Genomic DNA, 20,222 nt, shown 5'->3' with positions numbered 1-20,222 from the left:
GGGACTAACATTATACAAGTGCAAATATTCAGAAAGGCTATACCTGTAATAGGAAAGTCCACATATCTACTAGTCTTCCCATCAAAGTACTCTGTGCCCTTAATGATGACCAAGTGAGCAGGAAAGTTCACTCCCCAAGCCAGTGTGCTAGTGGCTATCAGAACCTGAAGACACAATGAAGAGTAAACAAAATGAAATGAACGGAGTTTTTTTTAATCAGGGTTGTCATCCTTACTCAACAAATAGTAGCATATTTATATGGTTGACTAGTGAGTAAAAGGTTGTTACCTAAAGTTTTTTCAGGTAGTTAGGGAGTAAGATGTTTGAGACTCACTTTTCTTGGGGCCAGCTTTACATGAGGACAATACCCATCTTCTCACCTCGTTGCCAATCCTCTATGGAATCATATAGCCCTCCCCAACTGCTGGGTCGACTGGGAGGAAGTTTGCTGCACCACACAGGTATTAAACTGGTGCGCCTGAGTTCAGAGATACCACTACTCTAACCACTTGGCTATCTGCTTCCCCAGTAAGGATGATCGCCTCATCAGTTAGCTCAACAATCCAAATGGATTACTGTATTCAATGGCTCTCTAGTGTTTGAGCAACAGGTGGATATAAAGCTTAACAGCCACTGACAAAAAGAAAATATTAAGATTATCAGTAAAACAGATTACCTGGATGCGTTGATTGACAAAGAGCTCCTCAACAGTCTTTCGGTCTCGCTCCACCAGACCAGCATGATGAATACCAATGCCAAAAGCTAGCATCAGTTTCAAGTTGTTGTCACGGATACCACTGATAATATTTTCCATCTGCAGAAAAACACAACAACTATTAATACCTGTCACGTGACACTCTTACATCCACAAGACTAAGTTATATGACACTCTTACTAATATTTGCTCTACACGGTAGATTTAAAAACAATTGAGTTATGGGTAGCATCTTAGGATGAGTAAAATAAACATTAAGGATGCTCTGGAGCAAAATATACAAACCAAATGAAATCCATCACTTGTACAGACAAAAGGTGTGTGTGTGTGGGAGAATTGATGTTTTACACTGAGCCAGCAACTAAGGGTACATCACGAAAGAACAGGATGCCCCAGAAGAGACCTGAACCCAGGTGAGCCAACTTTGGTGACAGGCGCTAACCGTTATGCCACCGAACCACCCAGACAAAAGTAGTCCTGGATCAGGCGGTGTGGATTTGCAACTATCAAGGTCTCTCTCCCACACATACATGCATATCACCATACTCTGCTTTAGAGGTCTGTCTTACTAGAGATGCAGGTCTGAGTGTGCACTTGCAATTCTGAATGCACCTAAGGTAAGGAGACCCACTGGTTGTTTCTTGAGTGGGTAAAATCTGACAGATTTTCAAATGAATCTCAACATGTATCTTTTGTGGAGTGAAAATGACAAAATTTAATGTTTTCCCTACAACATCACAAAGGCACGTTATCATCAGCAGTGACTGTACCTGGATGTGTGTGGGAATTTTATTGTATATGTAATGTGCAGCATACACTGTGAACATAGGTAAAGGTAAATTCATCCCCTAACCTTCTCATATCATTTTGGGGGAGTAGGGTGTTAGAGACCGCGCATATCTCGGGGCCAGCTTTAGGTGAGGGCGGTGCCCATCTTCTCTCCCTTGCTGCCTTACCTTCCACAACCCTTTATGGAGTCGGGTACCCATTCCCACCAGCTGGGCCTACTGGGGACAGTTTTCTGTGCTGATCAGGCATTTCAATTTAACCAGTGCGCTCTGTTCTCACTCGGCTATCCACTTCCCCACTGTGAACATAACCTAGTATTTTCTGAGAATTTATTTTTGACCCTTCAGAGAGGCATCAATGCCTGAGGGAATGATTAGTGATTGCATTGGATGGGTGTGCCATTTCTCAATGTTTTATTTTCTTGTTCTGAAGTCAATTTGTCTATTAACACTTTAAAATAGCCTGTGACGAGTTTTATATTTGATGTTTGCATGTGTGCTGCGCATGCATGTAAATTCATGCCTTTTTCTAATACAGGATAGTCCTGTTAATCCTACTTAAGTACTTCCCTCATCACACACATCATACATGTAGCAAAAACACATCCAATTTTTATATTTCACATAATGAACAGAGAAGCATAGCCATGACCCATGCAGTCAGCTTGTGTAGGAGAAGATGGTATGGAAAAACAAAAAAGTCTCTTGAAATGTATGTTTTTTTGTCCTTTAATTTCTTGAATGAAGAATGTCTTCATGGTAAAGTGAAATGGAACACAATAAATGTGTCACACACTACTGTTACTGCATTATATGTTGTACAAGATTTAGATATGGTAAATATCAATAGAATTTGTCACACTAAAATAAGACTTATTCTCAAAAGATAAAGTTAAGCTTTGAAGTGAATATTGGCCATTAGCGCTCATAAACTATTACAACACTGCAAAGTGAACTTGTCCTCATCAGCATTATAATTAGCATACACTTTCATAACCTCCACTGCAGTGCCATGCACGGTTGCCAACTATGCAGTTACAAGTATGCATACTGACATCACATGACTACCCATCACAGCAATGAAGTCATTGTTATTACACCTACGACTAACTTTCCAGACAACAACAGCCCTTGCTGTCACTGAGTAGATAATGCACTGCAGTGTTTGCAGTGGTGGAGTGTCTGCATTAACTGTAATATATTTAGAAATGGAATGCACTTGAGTTTTAACAGGGTCGGAAAAAATATCAACACAAACAGGCAACATCACAAAGACTTTCTCATGACTACCATGCGGAAGATGATTGCTTTTCTTAAAACGCAAATAAATCAGTCACCTTAACCAGCTGTTGAAAATCAGCATGGATTTGGAATTTGGAAAATAAGCCCATGTGGTCAGTAAAATTGATTAACTCTCTCAACAAAGGGTACGACTATTTGGTAAGATTTCTCAACCTTTTGCAAGACTGTCCAGAAAGTCAATCAGTGGAAAATTTGTCAAGTGGTCTGCACAAACAACACTGTTCATTATTTTGAACGTTTAGTCTGATTTTACTGCAATCAACTCTTGCTTTCTCGTGTCCAACATCGTTAAGGCATCTTTTTATTTCCTCCACAGTCCCAATATTACTTTAGATTTTTATCACCTGGGCAAATAGTGTTCTTACTGAGAATTACTGAGAATCTAATTGAGATACAATGGCCCATTAGCATGACAGACCCAGATTGCAATTATAGTCATCACATGACCTTTTGCAATCTATGCTAATGCAATAGCAGTCCAAATTGTGTAGCAAATAGCACGAGTCCAGCGAATTACGAAAAAGTCAACTTTTTTAGAGGATGTTACGATATGCCTCGTTTTGTGATGACTTATTTAACAGTGACATGGCATTTCAAAACTGCCAGCCAAAAGTTGCTATCATATTTGTATAGTGCATCACACTCCTAAAGAGCATGCTCTTAGTGCTTAAGAACAAGTCGTGGGCAACCTACAAGTGACAGGAAAACAAACAACATGAGAACTACAGAAGAATAAACAACAAACCGATGATGAATAAAACAAATACAGAAAACGCAAAAGAGAAACCAAACAACAGTAGCAGTAACAGTAGCTGTTCGCTATTAAACTTTATGTAACACTGCAGCTTAAAGTGCTTGCAGGCACCAAGACATAAAAACTTTCCCTGAAAAGCTTACAGGCAGGTATCATGCTTTTCAACAATAAGCAGAAGCCCTGCCACCGTCAATGAACGTTGCGTTTATTCCCCTTGACGACTGTAACCATAATGGCGGAAGATTTGTTGCTGGAGTCACCTTATCACAGACAATCGACTTTGTGTCCCACTGCTGTCTTGCCAGGTGTGCAGGTCCAGCTCTTGAGTACCGCCATCAATCAGTCCTTACACCAGGTCTCCCCTTCTCCTCCCTTTCCTCCGCACACTCAAGGCCAACATCCACTCGGTTACAAGAAAAAGTGCAGTTCGCTCCTCTGTGCCACTGTCTGAAAAGGTCGTGCGTGCGGACTACGCACTTGCTTCTTGACTGCAACAGCGAGATCCCCTCCCCCAGACTCCCCACCAACCCATCACCCACCACTCCAAGCTGATGCCTGCGCTAGGGATGCTGGTCGCTGTAGTGGCGCAGTGCATTCTCAAACGCCTGCAGTCGGGAGTCTACGGCGGCCAGCATCTCCTCACTCAGTTGCAGCGTGCGCGTGGCGTTGCGCAGCGTGTGCGCCGTGTGCAGCATGTCGCTCAACACCTTGCGGCGCTCCACCTGCAGTTCTTGCAGCAGCCGCTGGTGCGGATCGAGGTGATCGGAGCTGCCAGAGAAGAGGATGAAGAGAGGGTGCACGCCTGTGGGAGGGGAGCTGAGTTGCAGCAGGATGAAGACCACGTCAAGGAAAGCCACCACGCTCAACGCCCTCCACGTGGCCAAGTGCTGCAGCATGCCCAGCAGCTCCATGGTGCTGAGTTCACGTGACAGCTCCTCTAGGTTACTTCGGGCAACAACGAAAGCGATGATGTGCGCACCACAGGTGAAGAAAGAGTGTCGCGGAGGGGATATGTAAGGGTGGAGAGGTGCAGTTACGATGTGCGAATGATGGAAAGGTCACCACGCTGATCCACTTTATAAGGATTATAGAAACCCCAGATTAAGTCATGCACTGATCACTCCAAGACAATAGATTAACGAGACAACTTCTCCAGCGCACACAACCGTCATTCCATCACTTGACAGCCCGGCTTACTCTAGTGCTGCCACCATGCACAGACCTGTTATCTTCAACACCATGCTTGTGCTTAGTCGCTGATGTCCACTCAGTAGCAATTATTAGAATACAATGCGCTGCAGAAATATGAGAAATATTTCCGTGAATTACTGTAAAGCCTGAGCCACGAGCAAATCGTGGTGATGAGCAGGTAGCAGACGGCTTTCTCCTCACTTTTTAAAAAGAAAGCCCATGAAGTCAAGCAACAGTGCTTGTCTCCCTAACAGGCGGTACTAAGGCGCTCACTGACTCATTTGTGATGACAGGGGAGGAGGAGCGACATCCAGGTTTCCAAGTGTTTAGTCCAATAGTGCCCGTATCAAAACCAGGCCACAACCTATGGGCGACAAAAGATGGGGACGGGGGAGGTGAGACATGCAAGTCGTCCACTCTCCTGTTCAGCTAACGGGCCACAGGTCGCGAGGTCACAAAGACTGCGAGCAGTGCTCAGTTCAAACCACACTGTGAGCTAACTCTATACCAGGGAATTGTATTCAGTTTGTCACGATGATATGCTTTGGTGGTGCAGCCAATATCACTCTCGTTTCATTGTCTTGCTGACAGCTCGTCACGTCCACATCAACCTGTGACCTGGAACAGAAAACAAATACTTGGCTGTTACACAAATCATCCAAAAGATGCCACAAAATGAGTCGCGAGCATTCAAACGCGCAAACACGTTTTCTCTCTCGCTATACTACAGTCTTTGCATCGTAAACAAAATACACGGAGAATTTGCAATCTTCGAATATGATCAAAATGTTGACCACCAGCGACTACACAATACTAAAAATGTATGTACAGTAACCTTGTTTTTTTTCACACCTCTGCCAGAACCCATTTAAGCTGCTTGAAGTTCGTTTACCGTGATTATCCCAGCATAAAAAGCCAATTTTAACTACGAGTTCTGTGCATTGTCGGTCTTTATCTCTGTAAAAGACATTTGTCCGTCCCCAGAACAAGCGATGTACAGCCGTGCATCATGTACATCGTGTCCTGTGCTCAGCCTCTCGCTCCCCACTCGCACGTGAGGCGCTGCCTGACAGGTGGCTGTACACCTTTCTTGTTTCTACTAGAAATCACAGCACGAAAGTATGTACGCTTCTACCTATCTCTGTGTCCGATACTGTGGGGATGTAGAAATCTGACTGTAGCAAACAGGTGAGGTACAAGTTGTGTAAATGAATTCTAATACAGATGCTGGCGACCACAAGCAGCCTTCGATCGCAGCAACGATGATATAAAGGTGAGTGAGTGCTGCTGACAACAGCAGTTACACTTGATGTCACATCAACCCTCACTACACTAATGTCAGGCCATCGAAAAGACGGAGAAGCAATTAAACCTAGGGCTAATAAATGTCCTACAAGAGCGAATAAACATGTAGAGACATTGTAGCGTCTGTCGATAACTTTGATCCCCTGAGTCTTCACAGCTTACTGTACACAGGAAGGAAGCTGAGTGAAAAGTGAAGATGCATTTCTTGGACACGTTGTTATTCGACACGTTGACGTCAAGTTGCGCTTTGAATGCCAGTAGATCAACATGTAATGCCACTATATCAACATGTTATGCCACTATCTCAACATGTAATGCCAGTATCTCAACATGTAATGCCAGTATATCAACATGTTATGCCACTATCTCAACATGTAATGCCACTATATCAACATGTAATGCCAGTATCTCAACATGTAATGCCACTATCTCAACATGTAATGCCAGTATCTCAACATGTAATGCCAGTATATCAACACTGCGTAACAAGCGAATGGATGTAAAAAGTGGCGCCGATGATACGATGAAGTTCGATCAGTACGCAGTAATGGTTAGATGACAGAACTCGAGAAACATCAACTGCCAACATCAACTCGTCGTCAGGTCGATGCGTGACCCAGTTCCTGATGTCATGTCTCCTGTGCGTGGGCGGCAACACGGACTGGACGAGACGACAAGTGTGTCACAACTGTGACATTGTTACTGTGTCAGGAGGAGACTTGTCACAATGGACATGACATCGCCAAGAAGCACTGTGTCCACTGAGTGCATTGCTCTAGTCCACCACGTCACGAAATGGTGAGAAAAAGGCAGAGGCTGTAGTTTGCTCGTGGCACTCGGAGGGTCTATAGATGTAGAACAGGTGTATGGAGCACCAGGGAGCCGAAATACCTGTACACATTCGAAAGATGTATGTGGGAACAATCAAGCAGTAGTAGAAGACAGGTACTTGGCAAGTGATGATCTGTAGATAATAGCAAAGCCGCCTCCACGTGTAGGATGGGGAATGATTTGAGACACTGGCCCACTGGAGTGAGATGGACTCACGCTGTAGTCGCCTTGTTGTCTCCACGTGTAGGATGGGAATGATTTGAGACGCTGTCGTCGTCTTGCTGTTTAAGCCCGTGTCAGTGCTGATGAAAATATGGAGGTGGCGACCTGTTACAAACTCTACAATGTCGCCTTCAGTGACTGTTGTGCGGATGATGTAGAGTGAGAAGTTAGAAGCTTAAGATGGAAGCGAGTGTTGAGCAGTGGTATGGCCGTGTCCTGTCCTCGTGCCACCATGTTGATATGGTGTTTACACCTGGTGTTTAGCAGTGGTATGGCCGTGTCCTGTCCTCGTGCCACTATGTTAATCTGATGTCTAGCAGTGGTATGGCCGTGTGCTGTCCTCGTGCCACCATGTTGATATGGTGTTTACACCTGGTGTTTACCATGTTGATCTGATGGTGTTTAGCAGTGGTATGGCCGTGTCCTGTCCTCGTGCCATCATGTTGATCTGATGTTTACACCTAGTGTTTAGCAGTGGTATGGCCGTGTCCTGTCCTCGTGCCACTATGTTAATCTGATGTCTAGCAGTGGTATGGCCGTGTCCTGTCCTCGTGCCACCATGTTGATCTAGTCGGTCGTGTTTACACCTGGTGTTACTGGTGATGACGTTCACTGCTTCCCTTTCATCGTAAGGATGCTGATGCTGACGACGACCACCACACAAGGGTGGCATGTTTTGCTGAGAGAACGGTCACAAAGGAGGAGTTCACGTCAGGCTCAGTCGCAGAAGGAAGAAAGCAGAGCGAGAAACAAGATCTAAAATCTGTCATGGCGGACAGTGTCACCGCTACAGTTCAATCCGCCAAAAACGGAAAGCCAGGCAATTACAAGCAGTAAAACAATAACAAAGGAAAGTTTAAGAGAAACAAATACGGCACGTAACGAAAAGAAACTTATGGGTAAGGAATAAACAAAGACATCACACAAGAAAACAGCGAAGTGGCAGAAGAAAACAACTCAGCCTGTCAGACGAAGCCTCGTTTCCGACGACAGAGAAATGCAGGGCGACCTCAGGGTCACTTGAACTTCAAATATATCTCCAGCTTTCTTCCTAGCAAACATATTTACTTCAAGTGAAGCACAATCGAAAGGTAAATGTTGAGGGACAAGCAAGGCACGTGCATTACGGGACACAGACGAGTACATGACGGGACAGAGACTGGAGGCTGACAGTGTCTTTGTTGTCAAAGTGTGTTTGTTGTTGTTTGTTGTCAAAGTGTCTTTGTTGTCAAAGTGTGTTTGTTGTTGTCAAAGTGTGTTTGTTGTTGTTTGTTGTCAAAGTGTCTTTGTTGTCAAAGTGTCTTTGTTGTTGTTTGTTGTCAAAGTGTCTTTGCTGTCAAAGTGTGTTTGTTGTTGTTTGTTGTCAAAGTGTGTTTGTTGTTGTTTGTTGTCAAAGTGTGTTTGTTGTTGCTTGTTGTCAAAGTGTGTTTGTTGTTGCTTGTTGTCAAAGTGTCTTTGTTGTCAAAGTGCGTTTGTTGTTGTTTGCTGTCAAAGTGCGTTTGTTGTTGTTTGTTGTCAAAGTGTGTTTGTTGTTGCTTGTTGTCAAAGTGTGTTTGTTGTTGTTTGTTGTCAAAGTGTCTTTGTTGTCAAAGTGTCTTTGTTGTTGTTTGTTGTCAAAGTGTGAGTTGTCTCCAACCTCAGTTTTCACTTGACAATAGTGTATGGCCCTCAGCAAACAAAATAAATAAGCTGTCATACGATCAACAGCGTGGATCCCTTTGCCACAAGCTGATTCAAGCGAGCAGTGCCTTGACATGGGGACATGAGCTCTTGGTTACACAGGGTGGCTACACCCCAGTGACTTACTATGTGTCTGTATGGTGTCAACATCAGTTGATATACTCGCTCATTTGATGTCAACATCAGTTGATATACTCGCTCATCTGGCACAAAACTAAAAGACCGGTCAGAAGGAACACCGAAGGACGATCATTCAGTACTTGCTGCTTATTTTCCACTGTACTGAGATAACAGTGGCCAACTAATTGTGATATTCCAGGTACGCCAACATGTTGCATCACTTGAGTGCTTGCATCTCCTTCTAAACAAATTAAAACCCCGTGAATCTTTTAGTACGGAAAGGTAATGTGTTTCTTAGGCAAGCCAGTTCTGGCATCGGTGAGCTGATGCACTGATTTGTGTGCGACTGACAGAACTGCAAGAGCCACGTGGCACAATGCCTTCCCACCAAGGCTGAACAACAAGTGGCAGCTACAGTAGTTGTGGTGCTTGCAGCAGTTGACCTTTTCTCTTGTGATTTTCTTGTTCTAGTGTGAAGAATAGGGATCTTACATTTACGTCTATTTAAGATGTGCGAAACCGCAGAATGGCAGACAGCAATTCACACACACACACATTCTTAACAAAATGCACGAGTTCAATAGGAGTAAGAAAGAAATCCACCTTGGAGCTAGGAAGTGCGAGGGTACACTACAAGGTGACAGTTCGCTACAACAGTCGGACACTATCGTGACGTCAGCACTGTCAGGAAATGTCTGGCTGTGTCGATGGCTACGTGCTGGCTGGCTGCTAACGATGCCAGCATTGCCAAGTATGTGGAGGCCATGTTTTGAGAAGATGGCTGGTCGGCACGTCCACTAGCATCCGACACCATCCCTACTGACGTCACGGCAAACAGTTTTCGACCTATTATATTTGCCTATCTCGCTGACCTTGATAAATAATTATCCGACAAAGAAAACAACAAACAAATTACCTAACGCCGAGCGGCAGCTACCTTAGCATTCAAGCATACATATAACAGCAAGAATCTTTGTGTGCAATTATCAGGAGACGATGTATTCTGGGGAGATTTTCTTTACTTTAGTCTCCATGTTTTCGCCGCCAACCGTGTGTGACCTACAGTCGTGTCCTAGTGATGCGGCCATACAGCAGTCTGTGGCACAGACAGTATGACACTAGTATGACACTAGTCTGACACTAGTATGATTATGCCAGCATCCTCGGGCTCGTGTCCCTCCGCACCTCAACTCGTCCCATCCCAGTCTGCACTAACATCTTCTGGAGAAATAGGACTGCATGTGACCTTCAGCCAAAGTGGAGGAAAAACCACTTCTGGAACTCTAGATATGCGTATTATATATAGTATTCATTATTAGTAATGCACTAACCCTGAACAACTACAGAGAAATAGCATCAAGGAAAACGGGTTTGTTGCTATACTCTGTCTCCTCTAGGAACGTTGTAAGTATAAACTATATTTTACAGACTCCAAATGGTTGTTTGGCTCTGCTTTTCCTAGGAGCAGAACCTATTTCTCGCATCTAATTATGAAAAGGCCAGTTGTGGTGGTTGAGAGAATCGCAGTGCCACGCATGTGCCATTGTACACGTCACAACACCCTTAACACAGTGGCGAAACCACACCTTCGCCTAACAGGCTCATTTTAAGTAGATAATTTGATAACTGTCAATAGTCCTTGCAGGAAAAACGGTTCCCATCCCTGCCGCACAAGAACCTCCAGACTGGGAGAGGGCGGGGGAATGAAACCTTTGCCTACAAACCTTTGACTAGCAAGCAAAAGTGACAAAGGACTTGTTCCCACCAGTCTGACAGGAGGGGTCAAAAGTCATAACACTGGGGACAGGCCTAACATGCTCTGGTCAGGCATCAAAGACAGTGTTGGCAGCAGTAAGGCCGCCCATCTCCTGGCAACTCTACACCTCAACCTTGTTAATTAATCTCCGCCAAGATATTAATATCGTCAAGGAAATACCAGAGCGTAGGAGACATCACGTGTCCTTACGACATAGTAAATACCTAGTTCTTTCACGCGCCTATCAGCATGCGGGAAGTATCAAGTGTTGTGGAATAGTAACTGACTATTTCTTTCACGTGCCAACCCCTTATCTCAAGGTCTCTCCCCTCTCCCTACACAGGGCGTACTCTCCCTGTGTTTACAAACACCATCCTGTCCTTCGTGCGGACCACACGACCTGAAACTCTGGCTGCCAGCAGACGACAAGACCAAACTGCACTGCAATGTTCCCTCGTTCCATCTGTCTAAAAGCGTTCAGCTACCTACAGAGAGCAGAATGTACACTTTCTGTATAATGTTTCTTGTATAAACATTTGTATAAACATTTTGCACCCTCGCTCCTTCACTAACGTCTTTCTTCTCTTCTATCTGCCCTCCATTTAAAGTGAGCAAATTCGGTTCCTATATACCGCCTATCTCAAGTCACTGCATGCAACTAGTTTAGCTTGATATTTCCATCCTCCACAATTTACCACTCTTTATATCGTCGTTCATTGTCCATTTATTTTTTTCTAAACTACTCCGTACTCACTGCTGCCAGCCAACAATCTATCAAGGTATTTATTTGTCTAAACTACTCCGTACTTGTCAGGCTACACAGTCCCACATCAACAGCTTGCTAGCTTATCAGGCTACAGTCTCACTACCATGACACCATCACAACTTGCTAGCTTATCAGGCTACAGTCTCACTACCATGACACATCACAACTTGCTAGCTTATCAGGCTACACAGTCTCACTACCATGACACATCACAACTTGCTAGCTTATCAGGCTACACAGTCCCACATCAACAGCTTGCTAGCTTATCAGGCTACAGTCTCACTACCATGACACCATCACAACTTGCTAGCTTATCAGGCTACAGTCACTACCATGACACCATCACAACTTGCTAGCTTATCAGGCTACAGTCACTACCATGACACCATCACAACTTGCTAGCTTGTCAGGCTACAGTCTCACTACCATGACACCATCACAACTTGCTAGCTTATCAGGCTACAGTCTCACTACCATGACACATCACAACTTGCTAGCTTATCAAGCTACACAGTCTCACTACCATGACACCATCACAACTTGCTAGCTTGTCAGGCTACACAGTCCCACATACAGTGCTAGCTTATCAGGCTACAGTCTCACTACCATGACACATCACAACTTGCTAGCTTATCAGGCTACACAGTCTCACTACCATGACACATCACAACTTGCTAGCTTATCAGGCTACACAGTCTCACTACCATGACACATCACAACTTGCTAGCTTATCAGGCTACACAGTCTCACTACCATGACACATCACAACTTGCTAGCTTATCAGGCTACACAGTCTCACTACCATGACACATCACAACTTGCTAGCTTATCAGGCTACAGTCTCACTACCATGACACCATCACAACTTGCTAGCTTATCAGGCTACACAGTCTCACTACCATGACACATCATCAACACATCACAACTTGCTAGCTTATCAGGCTACACAGTCTCACTACCATGACACATCACAACTTGCTAGCTTGTCAGGCTACAATCTCACTACCATGACACCATCACAACTTGCTAGCTTATCAGGCTACAGTCTCACTACCATGACACCATCACAACTTGCTAGCTTATCAGGCTACACAGTCTCACTACCATGACACATCACAACTTGCTAGCTTGTCAGGCTACCAGTCTCACTACCATGACACATCACAACTGCTAGCTTATCAGGCTACACAGTCTCACTACCATGACACATCACAACTTGCTAGCTTATCAGGCTACACAGTCTCACTACCATGACACCATCACATAACCTAGTCAGGCTACACAGTCTCACTACCATGACACCATCACAACTTGCTAGCTTGTCAGGCTACACAGTCTCACTACCATGACACCATCACAACTTGCTAGCTTATCAGGCTACAGTCTCACTACCATGACACATCACAACTTGCTAGCTTGTCAGGCTACAGTCTCACTACCATGACACCATCACACCTGACTGACTGACTTACCTTGGCTCGCCTTCATTTTCATTCTGAGCCTACAGTTGATTTATCTCCTTTTGTTTTTATTTTATGAATCGCACAACATTCAATAGTAATATTTATAAGTATCATAACCCTGAAAAAAAGTCTTAAAACATTTGACTATAAATATGCAGGAAATATATTCTAAATATTAGGATAGAGGAAAAGGTACGCACGTGCACACATGAGTTCTATAAAGTCGTAACAAAAGTAGGGTAGGTGTAATTGTCGTGGGAAAAGGCAAGGTGATGAAATCAATAGTCCCTTCACCTGTTTCTACACAGACACCAACAGTTTAGTTGGTTGTTTGTCTTTTTTTTTTTTTTGGTTGTTGTTTTGTTTTTTTGTTTTTGTTTTTTTTTTGGGGGGGAGGGTCTTATGTTTATTTGTGTCACCATGTTAGTTGTCATTCATTACTCTCATCAATCGTTGTATTAAACAGATTTTTCACGGTCCATTTGTGACTTTGCATCCTTTTCTTTTTCAATAGTTGTCTAGTTCGCAAGTCGATCCTGTCATTCGGTTCGCATGTTCATCAATCCACACTGTTGACCTGTGTGTCACCTCATTTGCTCCAACAAGTGACCATGGCACTTTACAGTGTTGTAGTCAGCGATTGTGTCACTCGATCTTTTGTCCAAACGGCGCTTACTTGACTTTTATGATGTGAGTGTTTGAAGATAATAGCAGGCTATGGAGGAATATAGTCGTTTGAGCACCTAGCGCCATGTGAGCGCCTGCGTGCTGAAGCCAAGTTGTGTGTGAGTGACAGGACCAGCTGCCTCAGAGATGTCAGCTGACTTTTATTTCTCCAAACCTTGTCACCCCCTCATCTCAGGGGCTGGGTGCACACAACGGCTAGCTGCATGGTTAACCCCTAGCAGGCAGCTTAATCCTAATAAGCGTGTTAGCTGAGTGCTAGGCGTTAGCCATCCACCCAGAGGACTGTGTACACAGTGCCAGGGCCTCAACTATTCCCTACACAAGACTGTCATTAAGAGTCATCTGGTCATGCTGACAGTTTTACGACCTCGGTCAGCTTAATTCACCTTGTGAGCGATGGGTTAATCAATGACTCAGTGCATTCTTTCTCTGTTCCTTCTCTTACCCCAACCAACACATACACGACCACCATCATCGTCACTACAGGGGTGAGCAACATATGCACCATCAGTTCTCTAATCCATGTGTTCGTTTTCTTCTATAATCGTGGACCACGCAGGTTGAGCCTGGCAATATATAATATCCTTAATCACTAGTACAGCAATTAAAGTTACAAGAATCAGGATTTGTAGGTTGAAGACCATTTTACATTTGCCTCTCTCTCACAGGACGTTTTTCAACCACCACCAAGCCAGAAGAATCACTCATTCGCCATCAACCCTAGCGACATAGTTGTTGCTGTCACCTTTGTCTGACATCAGAACCTTTGTAAGGCTCTGGCAGGTTGTTGTTGTCACCTTTGTCTGGCATCAGAACCTTTGTAAGGCTCTGGCAGAACAGGCGCCAGGCCTCACACGGTCTGACTCCGGCAACTACACCGGGTGGCCAAGAGCTAGTCTGGGCGTCTACAGCAATACCAGTCCATTCAGTAAGTTCAGTAAACATGAGAAATATCAAGATTTCAAATGCGTCTGTCACTCGACTAAGGTACTTTATTACTACACACACACATGGCCTCTTTTTCTGTACTTTTTTGAACAGAATATTTTGTTGCTCTATGTAGATATATCACAGTCATCCTACCTGCTTTGAATTAAAATAACTATATTAATATCGCTGTATCGAAAACTTTTTAATATTTACTTTAATGCGTTTATAAATGATATTTGCCTAAACAATGACATGTCGGATTCTTTTTTTCTTCTTCTTTTTGGCCTGACACCATTTGGCATGGCCGAGAGTTTCTTCGCGGCCCCTCATTTTTCATCTTTTTCAAAAGTTGTACAAAATGCATAAAGGCACACACACACACAGTGTGTGAAATCTATTTTGCAGTGGGCGGGACGATTTTCTGACCCTATGTTTCATTCCTACGACAGGCATCAGACACCCCAGTCTACATCACCTCCTCCTACTCCACCCCAACCTCCAGTCAAATACTGATGCACACCTGAGTGACGACGCCGTACCCCGACAACAAATCACACGTGCCGAATACGGAAGGTTCGATATTGCGGCCCTGTTGTGTTTTTGTTACTATATTACACAAGGTGGGAATATGTGGGCACATGTTATTATGGTATAGCGAACACTATCCACAGGCGCCCTCGCCACCAACTCGCGGCTGCTGCCACCGGCGCAGGGGAGGCCAGCACTGCAGGCTCTGCTTCAGCCTGGTGAGTGGAGTTCTCACAACCATCTCACCTCTCAAAGTTTACAGAACACATCTGTAGGACAATAGCACTCATCACAGCTGCTTGTCACTCCTTTCATAACGTCGTCTTTCTTCGTTCACAGTTCAGGATTATATTCGTTATATATCTATTGGTGAGATAATTCTTCAGAAGCCAGTCAATGCAAGCCTGTAGAAGTGTTTGGTGAGTTTTACTCTCATTTTCTATGCCGCGATATAGATGCGATACGACGCGGAAAATATTAAATGCAGGTTTTATGAAGTACTAAAAGCAATAAGACAAAGTTTTCTTTGTTCTTTGACCGCCAAGAAACTCTCTCACACACGCACAAACAAAAGTATGAAAGAAAGAAGGAAGTATTGTACTCACCACTGCTGTGTCGCTGCCTGTAGGTGCCGATCTCTGGCGAGGTGTGTGAAGGACCACGCATCACATCAGCTGCCGTCAACACCGTCCATCACCGACTGTCGCTTCCCTCCCCCACCCCTCCCACCACCTCACCCCGAATTGCCCTCGTGCCACGTGGCCGACCCATCACACGCTTGTCTCCCCTCGCTCATCACCGCGGCTCTCCGCAGCCTCAGACGGTCAGTACCGCAGGCAGACTGCTTCTCTATCACTGACAGTCTGCAAACAGCTTCGGTTCCGCTTCGTTAGACGTCTACCTGAGGACCTCTTGTGTTTTCTCTCCGTCCAGGTGACATACGGCAGGAATGATGCGATGGGAGGCTGAGTGTATTTCGTGCGGAGTGCCGAGCACTTCACGCCGCCAGTTGGTCAGTGTGGTAGTGACCTACACATCTACACACTTCTACACTCAGCTGCTTTCTCCACTCGCCTCCCATTGTTACGTCAGGCAAACCGCTGTGTCAACATGTTAACCGTGCTACCGTCTGTCACAAGCAAGACAGCGCTGCGTCCTAGAGACAAAAGACAATTAATCATCTCTACACCCACCCAACACCTGCACTCCACCGCCCTCCCCAGTACGGCAGGGACTGTGGTCCATGGGAAGGGCCGGCAAAATATACACAATATGCTAAACAGCTATATAAAATGGCTATTAGCATGAACAGAGGGCAAGTTGCACAGCCACTACGCGCGCACAGGCCCACAACGGGAGGGGAGGGCGAGAGAAAGATGATGGCGCCCTCAGGGAACACGGGGATTGCATAGATTGATGCGATGTCTTCACCTGTGTGAAAGTTGTTCCCTGCTGAGGGGGCGGTCACAAGTCGTTGGCTGTCTAGCTGTCCTTGTCTGCACCAGAAAACCCATCTCGTCGCATCATGAAGTGAGCCGTGGCTGGCATTTTACAAACGTGTTCAGTATGTACACATCATACTCGCCACTTGCTTGAGGTACTTTTTATCTCCACACAGACATCAAACAGTCTAGTTTATCCTCCTGGACAGACTGTTGGCTACAAGGCAACTTTTAAAAGGTGTATCTTGGGTGATCAGCCTGGAAACCACTCAACTGAGACACTGGGCATTAAAAAGGAGATTGAAAAGAGATGGAAACTCAACTGCAGCATAATATAGAAAACTATAGTAGAAAAGCCAGGAGTTTAGACACAATAAGTTATAGAAAGTTTGATTATGGCGACACACAATCAGTCATCGAGTTGTTTTGACGTCGAGAAGCAGTCTGTTATGCAACGGGAGCGCCTCTGATGTAGATAATGAGCCTGAAGAACATGTCGACACACTTGTTTGTATTTTTCTTTGTTTGTTTTCATTTTCATATAAAGGAATGATAAACAGCAACAAAACTACACGTGAATGTTGATATCCTAAAAACACGACAATGTAGGAAGCTGAGGACGCTCTGCCGGTAGCTTCCAGTTTCATTTCCAGGGCAAAAACTGCAGGCGACAGAAAACTAAACAAAAACCTGATTATAGCAGCACAACTTCCACATGTTATCATCAGTAAGCTGAGCACTGGTGAAACGGGTAGCAGCTAGCAGGGTGCAGTGACACTCTAGTCAAGCCAACTAACTTCTGAAAAATGGAGCTAAATTGGACGGCACCATGGGCAAAGAAGAGCTTTCGCGTCCACATCAGGTTCCAGACAAGATGCGCGACACATAAATGTCAAAATGGACCCGTGATAGACAATCTGAATACTGCCGATGGTGTGGTTAGGAACGCTTTCCCCACCGACCAGTTCTACCTGTAAAAATTGTCAGTGTGCAGGGCAAGGGACTGTTGTTTTTCCATCAATGTTGGCTTAAGATCCAGGCGATACACATTTTAACGCTGAGATCGCAATGAGATTTGCAATGGCAACAGCATGGTGTCACTGTACATAATAAAAACTGCAAGATGGCATGGTGTCACTGTGAATAACTGACACAAGATGACAGGTATCACTATACCAATACAAGTGCAAGAGGACATGGTATCACTGTACGCCAACAAAAGAACAAGATGATCTGTTGTCACTATACACCAGTGGCATAGCCAGGTGACATGGTGTCACAGTACACCAGTGAACATGAAAACTATTTTTGCTGGTGCCTACCTCATTGCCATTCCCTTCAAAACTGTGAAGTATGCAGACCTGTCAGCTACAGGGAACTGTGAATTGATCTTCAAGTGCACGACTTGAAAATTGCTCCCTACCATACTGTAATGATGACAGCATACACTGACACATATGAGTATACAAATACATTAACTGTACACCTACTGTGATTGGAAAATGAACGTCAATGCAAATAAAGTGATTTAATAAAAATAGAGTTCTAGCAGATTGCTTTAATGATGTGTCCTGCAACAAGTGTGTGCCATATGCTCAGATCAGTAATAATTTTGGTAGTAAGAGACTGCAGGGAAGTCTACAAGACACAATTTCAACAAGTGATGGGGTGGTGCAAGGTTTGGGGTACAAGAAGACAATGAAAGTGTTATGATATTCGAAAACAAAAGAAAACTATGGCCCTGGCCCTCGGACTATATTACTAGTATGTTTATGAAAACAAGCCATGCTATAAGGAGACTGGAAATAGAGATACCATGTATGATTTCTACATTTCATTAAACCTGCGGTTTTCTGGCTGGATAAAATCTTGCCAGTTCCAACAAAGTACACTTAATAAATAGATACCTAAGGACTATTTTGTTGACAGACTGTTGTGCAAACAAAATGTCTCCATGGTCTGTAATGAAGGGCCACATTAAGAGCAAACTGCCAGAGGGTAAATTGGTGAATTGTCAGTGTCGCGTGTAGCAACGAATCCCATTGCTCTCCAGTGCAAAACAAACGACAGGCACACGTGAGAACACCACAAATACAGCGGAACCTCGGTTAACGAACATAATCCGTTCTGGAAAGTTGTTCGTTATCCGAAATGTTCGTTGTCCGAAACAGTTTTTCCCATAAGAAATAAAGGAAATAGATTTAATTGGTTCCCAGCCCCTAATGACTCGTTATGTACAACTCTGATGTCTGTGCGAGTGGCCTTGACCTGTGCATGCTGATGTTTGTGGGTGTTTATCTTGAGAATGGAAAGGGTGGATTACTTTGAATTCGGCAAGTCTTATCTTGAACGTATCATTACCTGGTATCATTAGACATTATTCCATCATTAGTTTTTTACTTGCATGTAAATCTTTCCAAAGTTAACGTACAAACAAATAACTGAAGAATTTACAGAAGATCTTCGTAAGGATGTTTTCTAAATCTTAAAAAATAAAGTCTTAAGAGTTTCCGACTCCGGTAGCCTCTGTGTTTATTTTCTTCTGTCTGTGAATATTTTTACTGTTAATGTTATTTGCATCGCTATGATATACTTTAATGTGAAATCTGTATGAAAGACCCCTACAGTCATTCAAACGTTAAACAGCGCTCCGGCTATGAAATATTTCTCAACGTGCAAGAGAGACATAAATTGAACCTGCAATGCCAACAACTATACTGAAATCATTAAATTCCACACACTCCTCTATATCAACATCATTAAATGCCAAACAGTTTTCTATGCAGCAAGAAAGCTTTGTGACTCCTTTTAAAACGAAAATAAAATCACTCAAGTAGAATTTGACAGAACGTAAACTCTGCTCCATAACGACAGATGTTACTGGTCTTGGCCATCTGACACACAAAGAAACCCTCCATGCTTATCATCACTTGGAAGGCAACAGGCGGTCAAAATGTGTTGCTGGGTGCACGAAACGTATCCTCCTCCTCATCATCATCATGTAGAGGAGATCACTTCTCGACTGTTCCTTCTCCCGAAAATTCAAGGGTCCCATAAAGTTTACTGAGATAGACTTCGTAAGCAGGGTTCTATCTGTATTACTTTCTTATTTTTCTTGCTGTTGGCTGTCCGAACTCTTGCTCAAAATCCAGCTATCCCAGATACATGCATATACAAAATAGTATATAAACTTCATACAGTAGTACAGCAGTATATACCGTAAAACTCAAGGTGTATACACATGCATAGAAGTATGTGTACTACATATACACAGCAGTACACTAGTGTGTGTATATGTAATAGTCTCTTAGTACCCATACATAATAATTAATAAATATATTGTAGTACATTAATACAAACATGGTAATTAATCCATATACAGTAGTACATTAGGGCATATACATGGTAGTGCTGAGTTGTAGTACTTACAGATGGAATATGTGTTGCACATGTATAGTCATAGTTGTCGTACATACATGAATGCAGTGTATGTGGCACGTGCACACAATGGTTTATGTAGTGCGTGTGTGTGTGTGTGAGAACAGTTATAATACAACATAAATGGAGTTAAATAAACATAAAAACATTAACGAAAGCATTTAAACATCAGAACACTTGTCGTTTTGACGGCGTGGGTGGATGGAGGTGTGGGGAGGAAGGGATGGAATTACTGCTTTGATTCCCCTTCCATGAGCACACGTGACATTGTAAAATTGGGGGGTAACTTCCTTTTTCTGTCGCT

The 20,222-nt window shown here is 43.9% G+C and overlaps 1 protein-coding gene and 1 long non-coding RNA gene across 2 annotated transcripts in view; both read right to left on the bottom strand.

Moving 5' to 3' along the window:
* LOC112566838 (activating signal cointegrator 1 complex subunit 3-like) overlaps positions 1-20,222 on the bottom strand; it is a 95,653-nt gene that overhangs the window by 49,991 nt on the left and 25,440 nt on the right. The window contains 2 exon segments of the mRNA XM_025243230.1: positions 44-164; positions 677-814. Coding sequence (XP_025099015.1) covers positions 44-164; positions 677-814 — 259 coding nt within the window.
* On the bottom strand, positions 2,217-18,856 carry LOC112566842. Its single transcript, XR_003099707.1, has 2 exons — positions 15,644-18,856; positions 2,217-5,368 (listed from the first exon to the last, which is right to left on the bottom strand). It is a non-coding gene; the product is annotated as an uncharacterized LOC112566842 (long non-coding RNA).

The sequence above is a fragment of the Pomacea canaliculata genome, linkage group LG6, assembly GCF_003073045.1.
Source record: "Pomacea canaliculata isolate SZHN2017 linkage group LG6, ASM307304v1, whole genome shotgun sequence".
Classification (NCBI taxonomy): Eukaryota; Metazoa; Mollusca; class Gastropoda; order Architaenioglossa; family Ampullariidae; genus Pomacea; species Pomacea canaliculata.
Note: the sequence above shows the minus strand (reverse complement) of the source record. Positions and strands in the feature narration are given on the sequence as shown.